General features: G+C 38.1%; 1 protein-coding gene across 4 annotated transcripts in view; it reads right to left on the bottom strand.

Annotated features, from left to right (window-relative positions):
- The window catches only part of Adgrb3 (adhesion G protein-coupled receptor B3), a 738,549-nt gene that overhangs the window by 446,568 nt on the left and 278,773 nt on the right, over positions 1 to 13,208 (bottom strand). For all 4 annotated transcript variants that reach the window (XM_028868115.2, XM_028868116.2, XM_028868112.1 and 1 more), the window contains 2 exons: positions 1,174 to 1,338; positions 564 to 728 (listed from right to left, as the gene is read on the bottom strand). In XM_028868115.2, coding sequence (XP_028723948.1) covers positions 564 to 728; positions 1,174 to 1,338 — 330 coding nt within the window. The remainder of the gene's footprint in view (positions 1 to 563; positions 729 to 1,173; positions 1,339 to 13,208) is intronic.

Raw genomic sequence — 13,208 nt, 5'->3', positions numbered from 1 at the left:
GCACACCACATTCATTAGCCACTACATTTGATATTTTACCCATAGTGTTTTTTTTGTATGACTGAAAATTGGACAAGGATGGGTAAATTGAGATGTCTAAGGTCATCCATCAAGGGGACATTAATCAGTCATAAAAATGAAAGCATATGAATTTCAACAATACCTTTTCATTTTATTCACTTAATACTTAAGCAAAGTATTAAGATTTAAGAACACCTTTGTATTCTCAATAAGAAAATTTCATAAAATAGTAGAAAGATATACTGCAATGATATAAATCATACCCAACCTAATTATTCTCCTTTGTGGATACTTTTTGACTATCATGTATTTCAATGTCACTTTACAACAAATAAATTAAAACTTACAGGACTATTCTGACATACCAAGAGAAGTTATCACATACTATTTTAAAACAAGTGTATTGCCAGTTACTAGATTCAGTCTTCTAACCAAGGAAGTGCCATTCTCAACAGGACACACACACACACACATACACACACACACACACACACACACACACACACACACACACACACACACACACCCCAGGTCCTTCTTACCTGGGCACCGCTGCTCACTGCACCGTCTTATTTCTTCACCTGTTCCTTCACACTGCTGTCCTGTTAAAGCTGCGCCCTGACAAGTCCTCACTCGCCTCTCCCAGCCTCCATCACAGGACTTGGAACATCCACTCCAGTGACCCCACTGATTCCACTGACCATTGGCTGAAAGAAACGGGTCTCGCTTAACAGCGGTCGCAGCATGCACTGCTTTAGTAAAGGTGTAAGTCTGGAGATATTAAGATCCTTTCAGTTTTTATTAATCTGCTGTCAAGAATAAACATTGTCCAAATATTTGACTTACTGGTCAAACACTGTGCGTTTTGTGATTAGAACCATTAAATAAGTGTGTCTGACTCTTCAGATGCACAGGGAACTTACTTTTAAAAACTGTAAGCCTAGCGCTAAACTTCATTAACTTAGTTGTTATTCGATCCCAGAATCTCCAGATTTTTCTGACTTTAGTATTACAGTATGCAGTAGAAAAACCTAACATAGTTGGCTTTGTACATATGAATACATAATTAGCTTTCATTTTATGACTGTTTGGTGTGGCGCTTTGAGGTTTTATGAGCTGCGGGTGTCATTTGCACAGAGCAAGTGGCCTTACCTGTACATTCAGGGTTATAGCACTCTCTGCTCTCCGCCCAGGGTCCTCTGCACTCGGAGCCTCCGTGAGCAGCCGCGGTGCATTGCCGGCTCCTCTGCTGTGTCCCATTGGAACACGTCACTGAGCAGTGGCTCCATGAACTCCATTCCTGCCACTGTCCATCAACTAGCAAAGCAGAAAGAGAGACAGCATGAGATGTCCCAGTGGGGAAAGGCTAGCCAGTGAGCACAAGGTAACAGTTGCCTGAAAGATGAATCCCAGTCAAGGCTTCTGAATGTTTGTCATTGAAGATCATGAGATGTTATTACCCACTTTTTTGTTTCTACTTCATTTTATGTATTTTTCATCATGATGGTTAGTTGCTATTATCAACTTGATGTTCTTTTGAATCATAATGGCAACAAATATCTGAACACGTCTGTGAGGTATTGTCTAGATTTGGTTAGCTAAGCTGAGAAGACCCACCCGCCATGTGATTAGCACCAACTTACTGACTGGGGTTCTAGACTGAGTGACAAGGAGAAGGGAAGCTGAGCAGTGTGTCCATTGCTTTGTTTCCTGACTGGATACAAGAAGCTGAGGCAACTCCTGTTCCTATCACCACTCCTCCCTGGCCTGATGGTTAGATCCCTTTGAATGTAAACCCTGCTTTCCTTAAGTTGACTTTGTTGGGTATTGAGTCACAGCAATAAGACCAGTTATAACTAGCATCCTCATCCCTAACATGTTGATTCATTGAAAATTTAAGACCTTGAGGTAGATTTCAGAATACAGAAACAGGATAATGTGACTGAGGGGGAAAACTGGCCAACACATCACACAGCTCATATTTTGGAAAAGCAGCTCCTAAAAACTAAACAACGAATGATATGCAAAAGAAATAAAAAGTTTTATAGTGTGCTGCACTGGGTAATTTAAGAGTACTGTGAGATATAGGTCCTGAGGGACTGGAACATCTTCCTTGACAAACTGATGTTCCAAATAATCAGTGAGGATAATGAGAAAAGAAATTGGGTAAGAGTTGTCTGCAAAAGGACATGCCAAAGTGCTTAACAGAATAAAGATGGACATTTCCTAGAACAAGATAAAAGCCATCAAGAAGAGAACCCAGAGATCTAAGTTCAGAGAGGCAGAAGACGTTGGTCAAAGGCAGCCAACTAAGTTTTGCAGTTGGGTTAATATTTTAAGCCACTGTTCTCAGGCCACGAAGAAAGCATTGAAGTATTTAAATGGAGAAGAAGCTGGTCAGAGCTAGTGAAGTGTTTGGAAAACAATTTTGGAAAATACAGGGGAAGGTCAGGCCAGGATGACAGAGAGTTGGAAAGATCTGGAAGCTACCAAGAGGTGGTGCTCAGAGAAACGAAGGGAAGAATCTGGAAACAAAGCAGAGAAAGCATGTAGTAACTCCAAGGTATCTTGTGTCTGATGGCTGGAATGCAGGCCACTGCATTAGACTCATCTTTAGAGCTTCATTCACCTGCTCCTTCACTCAAATGATTTTGATAACCAGTTATCTGATCTGTGATTGGTGCTGATGAGAGAAATGAGAAGTTGAAGTTCCAACGCCAGATATCTTAAACATTATTGCATTTTGCATGGAAACAAGTCAATGGTCAAATGCAAGTGTGTTCTTCATGAGGTCCATGAGGTTTGCAGGGTGTCACAGGATCTTATCCATATAAGGGATAATTGCTAGGTGGTGGTATTTGACTAATTTATACAAAGGAGACAGAAATGACAAATGCTACAAAACACAGCAGAGGATTAAACCAAAAACACCTTATTAAAATGTACAAATTAGCATATGAATGTCATAAAAGCACTCATAGATGGCTGTCTACTTTTTCTAATACCACGCCATGGTTCTTAATGAGTTTGATTATGGCTGAAAGGGAATTTACAGTCAATCCCAAGTTCCACCAGAAGCTAATATTGCTGTGAAAATCCTTTCAGGCAAACCAGAGTCTGACAGAATGAGTAGGTAATTTCAAGGCTCATGTGTAGCAGCTATTAAATAGGGGTGTTGAATAGATATCTAGCTGTACTTAATAAACCCTGTGTGAGATTAAAAATCACAAAATGCTAATTTAATCATTCCATTCATGTAATTTTAGTGTCTTGTTTTATTAAAAGTACCTGATACAATCTTATCTGGCCATGTAGTACACTTGCCAGACAAAACGAAAGTTCTCGTAAATCAATGGGACATTACAAATTATCAATATATCCTCTGTTTTTGGCTTTCAGGCCAAATGTAGTTTTCACTTTGGATTTGCTTTTAAAAGAAAGAACATCCAGAATTTCCATTATGAACTTTTGCTATTCCAAGCAATTTGAGAATGCCTTGAAAAATTCAGATTCATTGTATGTACTTTGCATTCTATTTGATAAAGGAGTGTACAGATCCATACCTGACTTTCAATATCCAAAAGCAAACCAATGTGGTGATATATTGTGTATCCTAATAAACTTGTCAGAGAATCAGAGGACAGAGCCAGCCACTAGATTAGACACAGAGGCCAGACAGTGGCGGCACACACTTTAATCCTATTGCTCAGAAGGCAGAGATCTGTCTGGATCTCTGTGAGGTCAAGGCCATACTGGGCTACATGAGAGAAACAGAACCAGGCAGTGATGACATATGCCTTTAATCCCAGGAAGTAATATGGTAGAACACAGAAAGGTATAAAAGGCATGAAGAGACAGGAACTCACTCTCTTGAGGCTGAGGATTTCATAGAGGTAAGCTAGTAACTGGCTGTCCTGCTTCTCTGATCTTTCAGCTTTGACCTCAATATCTGGCTCTGAGTTTTTTTTTTTTTTTTTATTATAAGGCCATTTAAGATTTAAACAAAATCTGTCACCCAATGTGGGACACGAATTCTTCATGTGAAGACCCAGAGACTTTCAGTGTGAGGAAATAGTCCGAGGAGTTGGTGAGGTGAGGTTGGCTGTGGCTTGCACTGCTTCTCTGATCCTCAGGCAAGCTTTATTGGGGTACACAATATATCACCACAAAACAAGTGGAGATAAATTTGATGATGGCAATTGAATTAAGGTAAGAGAAGACTGGGTTGTTTGGCATCATCAGAGGTTCTGATTTAGGATAGTTTTAAGCATGTTTCATCATGACTATTATAGTAATACACCCTTGACTAAACAGCAAGAGCAAGAAAAACACAACAAAGCAAAGCAAAATATAAAACACACACACACACACACACACACACACACACACACACACACACAAAGCATTTAGCTAAGAAAACATGGAAATAAGAATAAACAAGTCAAATTTGGTCACAAGAGAGAAGATAATCTGACTGGGATTTTATTTCTATAAAAAGTTTAAAAAAAAGATTTTGTGGGAAAAGGATTAGGGAAAATGACGATCTGTTGACTTATTAGGATTCTCCTCATAGAAGATGTCTTGCTATCAATTTAAAAATAAACACCTCAATTTCATATATTCATGTGAGTTGTTCCCTACTTCCTAATGGTGTAAATATTTTTGGGTTTACATAATATTCAAGGATGAGTTAATATTAGAAACTTGAGGGACATTTTGAGGTTAAACATTGTCAAAACATCCATAAATACATATTTGAGATGTGACTAGTTTCATTTACAAAATTACAGTTACAACAAAAAATAATGAAATTGAAGATCTATCAATCACCTGGACTTTTATTTCTGTTTTATTTTATTCTATTAATTAGAAGGTCATTTTATTGGATATTAGTTGAGTTGTTCTGAAATGATTGACTTGATAAAGTAACTTGCTATATTTAAAAAAAGAAAAATTAATGCAAAATCCAGGACAAAAATCCCAATGTGCATTCTTTTAGTGTGTTGGCTACACTATTATATAAGCAGAAATAGAGGGATGAGAAAAGATCCACAGATGTCACAGATACACATGGATTTCCTTAGTGCCAGAGTGAGGTCTCGCCATATTATAATGTTTTCTGTTGTTTGATTTTAGTTTCATAGAATGTCATGGGATTTAAAAAATATTTACTACTATGTTTTCCTAAGGATCTCTGCTCCTAAGCATTTCAGGAGCTGGTAGTCTCATTTTATTGAATGGGAAACAATGGATCATGAGTCTGGGAAGTAGAAATTAAATTTTCTTTTCGACTTCTAAGCACCCTAAATAGAGAATGCACACTCTCTTTCAGGGGTAAATGTTGGGATATTTAAGCTATCCCAAAAGCTAAAAGCCAATTATTAAGATACAGGGTTCTATTGATTTGAAAACAATATTCTTCTTGGTACTAGAGAAAAAAATGGATAACTCTGTTATCTGAAGTTTAACTGGGGAGACAAGTGGAAAAGCAATTGATTCCCTTTCAACACCCCTGCTGGGTTTGTACTTGACCTGCTCTAGTAGAAGACAGCAGACAGGCAAAGTCTCCTCTTCCCTAGAATCAGTTCAATGAATTCTGTGAGCTTGTCACACAGATAAGATGAATCTCACAGAGTCACGGCAACCTAAGAAATTTGAATAGAGCACAATGATCTGTTCTCTTATGAAACTATTTCTGCTGAACTCTGATTCATATCTTGGTATTCTGTCATGAAAATTGTTCCCTGGTTAGCCAGTAAAATGGAAAACTCCAAAACCTTAAAGGAAGCTCATAATGCACTCTTAACTGAAGGGTTCCAGAAAATTTATGGTGTAACTGGTCACTCTTCAGGACCATGGGAGGGATGTTTTGACTAAGATCGATCAAGCTCTACTTGGCTATGAAAAATATACATATATGGATGAGGATGAATTTAATCTTAGAGTTACGAAAACAAAATGATCAACTGAACAACACTATGGGGAATCCCCTATCAGTTCTCTTGGAAGACAGTATAATGGCAGACTGTCATCACTAAAAGGAGGCAACATGCAAAGTCTACTGTAATTCCATGTAACTGGAAACTCTGGTGGCCAGGAAAATGTCTGTCAGAAAAAGAGAGAAAGTTAAGGCATATGGAGAGATCATGAGACCAGAAAGTACAGAACATAGTTTCAGCTGATGTATAGCAGCCAGAAATCAACAGGATACCAAAGGCCATGAGACCAAGAAAGATGTGTAGCTATGAGAAAATATGCAAGTAGGCACATGAAATAATTTTCATTTAGAACTGAAGTGGTTTATTGTTTTGTGAACAATAGACTACATAGGGGCAAGAACATTGGGGGTCAGAGGAATTGGGGTTCCATATTATGGTTGAGGCAAGGCTAATATTTGGATTCTCTGGAGGGTGAGCAGACAGACACCATAATAAAGAACCAGATGGATGCTTTTGCTAACTCACATAGGTAAAAGGAAGATTCCTTTATTGGGAATTCCTTTATTTATTTGACCAGTTTCCAAACAAGTGAGACATACACAGCCCTAAAAAGAAAATTTCTGTTTATGATATTGAATTTAGAAGCTCGTACAGAAATTATTGCATCAAATAAACTCGGTTTAAACCTGTGCCTCGGGTGAAGAAATGACTCAACAGTTAAGAATGCTGGCTGTTGTTGCAGAGAACCCTAATTTGCTTCCCAGGATCTATGTCAAGCAGCTTACTACCACCTGCAATCCCAGCCCCAGGAGGATGCACACGCACGAGCACACACACACACACACACACACACACACACACACACACACACGAGTGCGCACGCATGCATATGCACACATACACACACAGCTAAAATAATTTAAAAATTAAATTTAAAAATGGTGTTTCCCTAGTTTAAAGATAGTTTTTTAAATATCATATTGTTTATAAAATTAGCTCACTTTACCTCTAAAGGTTTGCATAGGCTAAAAGTGAAAAACACAATAGGCCGTTCCATATAGTGAGGTTCAAAGAAAGCAGGATAGCCACGCCTGCACCAAATGAAATAGATTGAAATCAAAATTGGTAAGAAAAGGCAAGAATGGTCAAATATTAACTCAGGAAGTAAATTATAGAAATTTCTCCAACTGAAAAACAGAGACACACTGTAGCAAAGGCTGATGCCCAAAAGCAGGCAGAAGAGAAAGCTCACAGAGGTCAACTTCTACACCAAATAAAGCATGGATTCCCGAAATAAACAGCACAGCACTGCCGCTCACAACAGCACACAAAAACACTGACCCCATATTTAATAGCGAGGAGAAAACAAGAGATATCGTGGAAGAAGAAAAAATGTCAGATCAAAACCAGCAAGAAAAGAAAACAACACAAAATATTAGCAAGATAAAGGCCTGGCTATTTGAGAGAAAAACAAAGTAGACACACCATAAGCCATACTAAGTAGAAACAAGACTTGCATGGATATAACAAGGGATGTGAAAGAAGACCCTACAATGATTTCCTGGAAATTAAAAGGACGATGAGGGAAGATTGTGAACAACCTTATATAGCAACAACATTGCCCGTCCCAGAGAAATGGACAAATGATTATCACATATTTCTTACCAAGACAGAATCAGAAGAAATAGAAAACCTAGACACACCAATAAAAATTAATGAGACTGAGTCATTCATAAGTCTTTTATGAATAAACAAAGCAACAACAGGCCAAACAAAACCAAATTAAAATTAGACCATATGTCACTGCTGAGTTCTACCAAACATTTGAAGAAATGCTAAGTTTTCTCAGATTATTATGAGGCAGTAGAGAAGAAATAGTTATAAAAAATGTTGTGTTTAATAAGAATGCCTCCCCATAGCCTCATTCACATATTTGAATGCTTAGTTTCTAGGGAGTGGAACTCATTTAAAGGATTATAAGGATTAAGAGATGTGGCCTTGTTGGAAGAAGCTTGTCTTGGGAATGGGCTTTGAGGTTTCAAAAACCTATGCCAGGTCCAGGTCCAGCACCACCACCACCACCACTACCACCACCACCACCACCACCACCCTCTCTCTCTCTGTCTCTCTCTGTCTCTCTGTCTCTGTCTCTGTCTCTCTCTCTCTCTCTCTCTCTCTCTCTCTCTCTCTCTCTCTCTCTCTCTCTCTTCTATGGATCAGGATATAGATCTCTCAGCTACTCCTCTCTCACCTGCCTGCATGCCACCATGCTCTTTACCATGATGATAATGGACTAAACCTCTAAAACTGTAAGCAAGCCCCCAATTAAATGCTTTCTATTATAAGAGTTGCCTTGGTTTTGGTGTCTCTTCACAGCAATGGAACAGTTACAAAGACACAAACATTCTGTACATCTGCCATTAATGTAATTCCAAGACTAGAAAACACACACACACACACAATTGAAGAAGGATCTTAGGCTAATATTCTTTTTTTCAAACATAGAAGCAAAATTATTCAGCAAGACTATTTTGATAATACAAAAGAACAATTATAATAGCACATTAAAATTAATTAACATACTCAAATTGGATCTATTTCTGTGATGGAGGGTGGGTCAGCATAATTGAATCTATAAACATGGCAGGCCACATCAGGAGAACAAAGAATAGAAGTTATACTATTATCTCAACAGTAGCAAAAATCATTTGACATTATCCAACATCACTGCCAGACAGAAATGCTAAACATATCAGGTACAGAAGGAAAATATCTCAACATAATAAAAGCAGGGTACTTCAACATAATATAAAGAGGGTTCCTAAATGTAATAAAAGTCATACCAAGCTAGCAAACAGCTGAAATTAAATCAAATGGATAAAGGAAGTCGAAAGCTTTGTCTTTAAGATCTCTAAGAAGACAAGGGTACTAACATTTTCTACATATATTCAACATAGAGTTGGAAGTCTAGACAATCAAGAAAGAATAAGAAATAGTACACATTCCAAGAACAAAGAAGTCAAATCCTTTCTGTTCACAGATGAAATGGTCTTATATACATACAAATCAAAGACTCTAAAAAAAAAAGAGAGAGAGAGAGAATTAGAATTAATAAATGAATTCAGCAAAGTTGTTGCTTACAGAATCAACATACAAAAATCAGCGGTGCTGCTAAATACTCTTTACAATGAAAATTTCAGAACATTGGTGAAAGAAATGGAAGAGAACATAGAAAAAGAAAGACATCCTGAGTTTGTGGATTGAAAGGATAAATACTGTCAAAATGTTCATATCATCCAAAATGATTTACAGTTTCAACACAAACCTTACCGTGAAGACTAATACTGAGGGAGCCTACTTGGGATTAGAAATAACAATGTAATACTACCTCTGGGCATGTCTGTGATGAAGTATCTAGATTAGGTTATTTGAAATGGGAAGACTTATTCTAAGTATGGGCAGGGCCATTTAACCGGCAGAAATTCTGGGCTGAATTAAAAGGAAAAAAATGTACTGAGCATTAGTATTCGCCATTCTTTGCTTCCTGACTGCAGACAAAATGTGAGCAGCTGTGTCAAATTCCTGTTGTCATATTTTCCCTGTCATGATCAACTTTGGGCTAGAAAAGCCCTTGAGTGCAGTCAGCAGATCAATGGGTAATTCTCATGAGAGGGTAGAAGAAAAGAGCGAGGAGATAAATGTGGACAGTGGACGCCTTTCTTATGTGGTTTAAAAGGGGAACAACGGCTGTACCAGGAACTGGGTTAGGAGCTATGCATGCATCCTCTGGTAAGGAATCTGGCTGTATTTGGTCCATGTCCAAAGTACTTTAGTGAGACTAAGTTCAGAGGTGATGGACTTATTTATCTGGTTGAGGGAATTTCAAGATATGTTAGTGTTCAGGCTGAGTTATGACTACTGCTCATTGCTCCAATCTCATCAGACAGGGAAAGAGAGAACAATGAAGAACGAAAGATAAGACATTTGTGGGGTTTTGAAAGGAAAGGTATTAAGAGTACATTTGATGATTTAAACAAGAAGGGTGCAGAGGACTAAATATCTGTAATGTTATAGAGATTAGTGTTTTTCACTGGGGCAATGGGAAATGGAGACAAGATCCTACTCACAGAAGCATTCATCTTCTGAAAATGGTTAATCATGTGAAAGAAACAAGCTTGAACTGAGATCCCAATTGAAGGATTTCCCTTCGTAAAAAAACAATTGTACAGGGCAATGTTTCACCACAGGATGAGCACACAGAGGTCAATGCAACGGTGATCCAGGAGAGCATGACCCCTCTGAGCTGATAGATGAATTTGGCACACTGACCATATCATCCCAGTTTTGAAGGCATGGCTGATGAAGGACTGTAGGAATCAGAAAGTCTTGAGTACACATCCAGAGAGATGCAGAGGTTAAGTGTTTTGTGGCAGGGTCAGAGTCCCTCAAGGTTGCCCTCAAAGGCCACTTTATGAAGCTGTGAAAAAAAAAATGAAGCCTAAGTTGCAAGAGTGACCCTCAGATATTGCAGATGTTGGATCATGAGATGTCTGCCAATGAAGGCTGAAGGTATGATGTGGATTTGTGTCAAGAGACAGGCAGTATGTTTAAGGCAGCAAAGGTGGAGAATTGGTGCTGCACAAGACATTTGGAGCCTACATGATTCCATCACAAGCCCTAGATGACATACACGGAGCTGCGGGATTTGTTGTTTGCTTTGATGGCTGTCTGTCTAATAACTCTTAGCTATGCTCCCATTCTTCCCCTTTTGCACATGCAATGTTTACTTCTATCATTGAATATTAGAAACATACAGCCTGTTTTGTTTTTTAAAATGTAAACATTTATTGCTTTGTATGGTAGGCATATGCCACAGTATGTATGAGTGTGTGGAGATCATAAGACAGCTTACAGAAGTCAGTTTTCTCCTTCCACTATGTGGGTTCTGGGGATGGAGCTAAGGTCAAGTCTTAGACTTTGCACTATATTTAACCCTTATGATAAGCAGGGTTGAAGAATTTAAAAGACAATGGGACTTTTAAAGTTGAACTGAGTGTGTATTTTGCATTTTCAGGTGTATACATGGGGACAAGGAGTGGGAGATTCTAGCTTAAAAGTGATATGTTTGGGTGTCAAATCTATAAGGGGTGGGACTGTGATGCTTCATCTTGATAGTTCAGTTGGTAGGACTTAAACTCACCATGGCAATACATCTCTGGGTGTGCTTATGAGAAATTGTCTAGATCAGCTCATGTGAGGTGGGCAGACCCACCTTATATGTAGAACAAGTATAGGTCCTAGACTGAACACAAAGAAGAAAGCTGGCCAAGCAATCACATTAATTGTTCTGTTTCCTGACTGTGGATACAAGGTGACCAGCCGATTCTAGCTGCTGCCACCAAGAATTTCCCACCATGATATACTACTGTGCCTTTGAACTTTGAGCCAAAATAAATCCCTCCTTTATAAAGCTTGCTTGGCCAGCTTTTTTTTTTCCACAAGTAACTGATACACCAAGCAAAATACCAATCAATGTCAGTTTTCACAGAACTAGAAAAGGCAATTTTTACATTTCAATGGATCACTAAAACCACAAATAACAAAAGCACTCTTGATTAAAAAAAAAAAAAAAAAGAACCAAGTAGAAGCATTGTACAATGTTTTCAAAATGTATTGTATGCTTGCAATAACCAAAACAACATGATATTGGAATAATATATGCTAATGAAACAAAAAAACCATAGACAGCTTATAAGTAAATCCATAAATGTAGAGCCAAAAGAGCTTCTAACTACATTTAACAAGCATGATTGCTGAAAGGATCACCTTATTTGAAAAAGTAATGGGAAAGTGAATATCTACTTGTAGAAGAATGGAACTAGACTCTGCCATTTAAAAAAATCAACTTAAGTGGAACCAAGACTTAGGTATAAATCAAGAAACTACTAGAAGAAAACACAGGAGAAAGTCTTTGGAATGTGGCAATGGACAAAAATCGGAGCAAACAAAACTCTGACAAGTAACATTACATAAAACCAAGGTTTCTGCACTGTAAATGCACGATCATGAAAGGGGAGGTAACCTATTGGATGAAAAAAAAATTGCAAACTCTACGCATAAGAGGGAGTTGGCATCTATAACATAAAAGGAACTCCTCAAATATTGAGAAGACAAACAGCCAAAGTTCTTAAAAAAAAAAAAAAAAAAAAAAAAGCAAGCATTCTAGAGCATTCTAGTTAGACACTTTTCAACAGAAGACAAATGTCTGGCATGTATATAGAAAAAGAATAAGAAAAGCCCAAATTAAAACAGCTCTTATCATGATGGTGAGAAAAGAAAAGAGTATCTTTATACCCCGCCATATGGAATACAAATTAGTACATCCATTATGGAAAATGTTGTAGACTTTTCTCAAAAAACAAAATTTCTAATGTGATCATAGAATAGGATCCAACAACTGGTAAATTGGAGAATCATTTGTACTCCTTTGTCTACTATAGCAGTACCAGAAGAGCCAGGAGCCCCAAAATGGAACTACCTCTCAAGTGATAGATGAACAAAGAAAGTGTGGTACAAACACAATAGAATAGTATTCATTGGTAAAGCAAATAAAACCCTGTGGTTTGCAACATGAATCAAACTGGAGATCATTAGGTTAAGCAAAATAAGCCAGACATAAAAAGACACCAGTCATATGACTTTGTATGTCTATGTAATCTAAATGTGTTGATCTTAAGAACAGAATACTGGATCAGGCCCTCTGAATAGGTGAGACAGTTGATTGGCTTGATCTGTTTGGGAGGCATCTAGGCAGTGGTACCAGGTCCTGGGCTCGTTGCATGAGATAGCTGTTTGAAACCTGGGACTTATACAGGGATGCTTGGCTCAATCTGGGAGGAGGGGACTGGACCTGCCTGGACTGAGCCTATCAGGTCGATCTCAGTCCTGGGGGAGGCCTTGCTCTGGAGGAGGTGGGAATGGGGGGGTGGGCTGGGGGGAAGAGGAGGGTGGCAGGAAGTGGGAGAACAAGGGAATCTGTGGCTGTTATGTAGAATTGAATAGTATTGTAAAATAAAAGAAAAAAATAAACAGGATAAAAAAAAAGGAAGAGTTGAGAATGGAGCTCATGAGATTATCCATCAGTTTTGAAATTCTGAAGCTTGGAAATAAAAAAAACTAAAGTATAGACAGTACCTTTGAAAAGTACTTGTTCTGTACTTCGGACATTTTGACCATGATGTGTGTCAG

The sequence above is a fragment of the Peromyscus leucopus genome, chromosome 16_21 (genome assembly GCF_004664715.2).
Source record: "Peromyscus leucopus breed LL Stock chromosome 16_21, UCI_PerLeu_2.1, whole genome shotgun sequence".
Taxonomy (NCBI): Eukaryota; Metazoa; Chordata; class Mammalia; order Rodentia; family Cricetidae; genus Peromyscus; species Peromyscus leucopus.
Note: the sequence above shows the minus strand (reverse complement) of the source record. Positions and strands in the feature narration are given on the sequence as shown.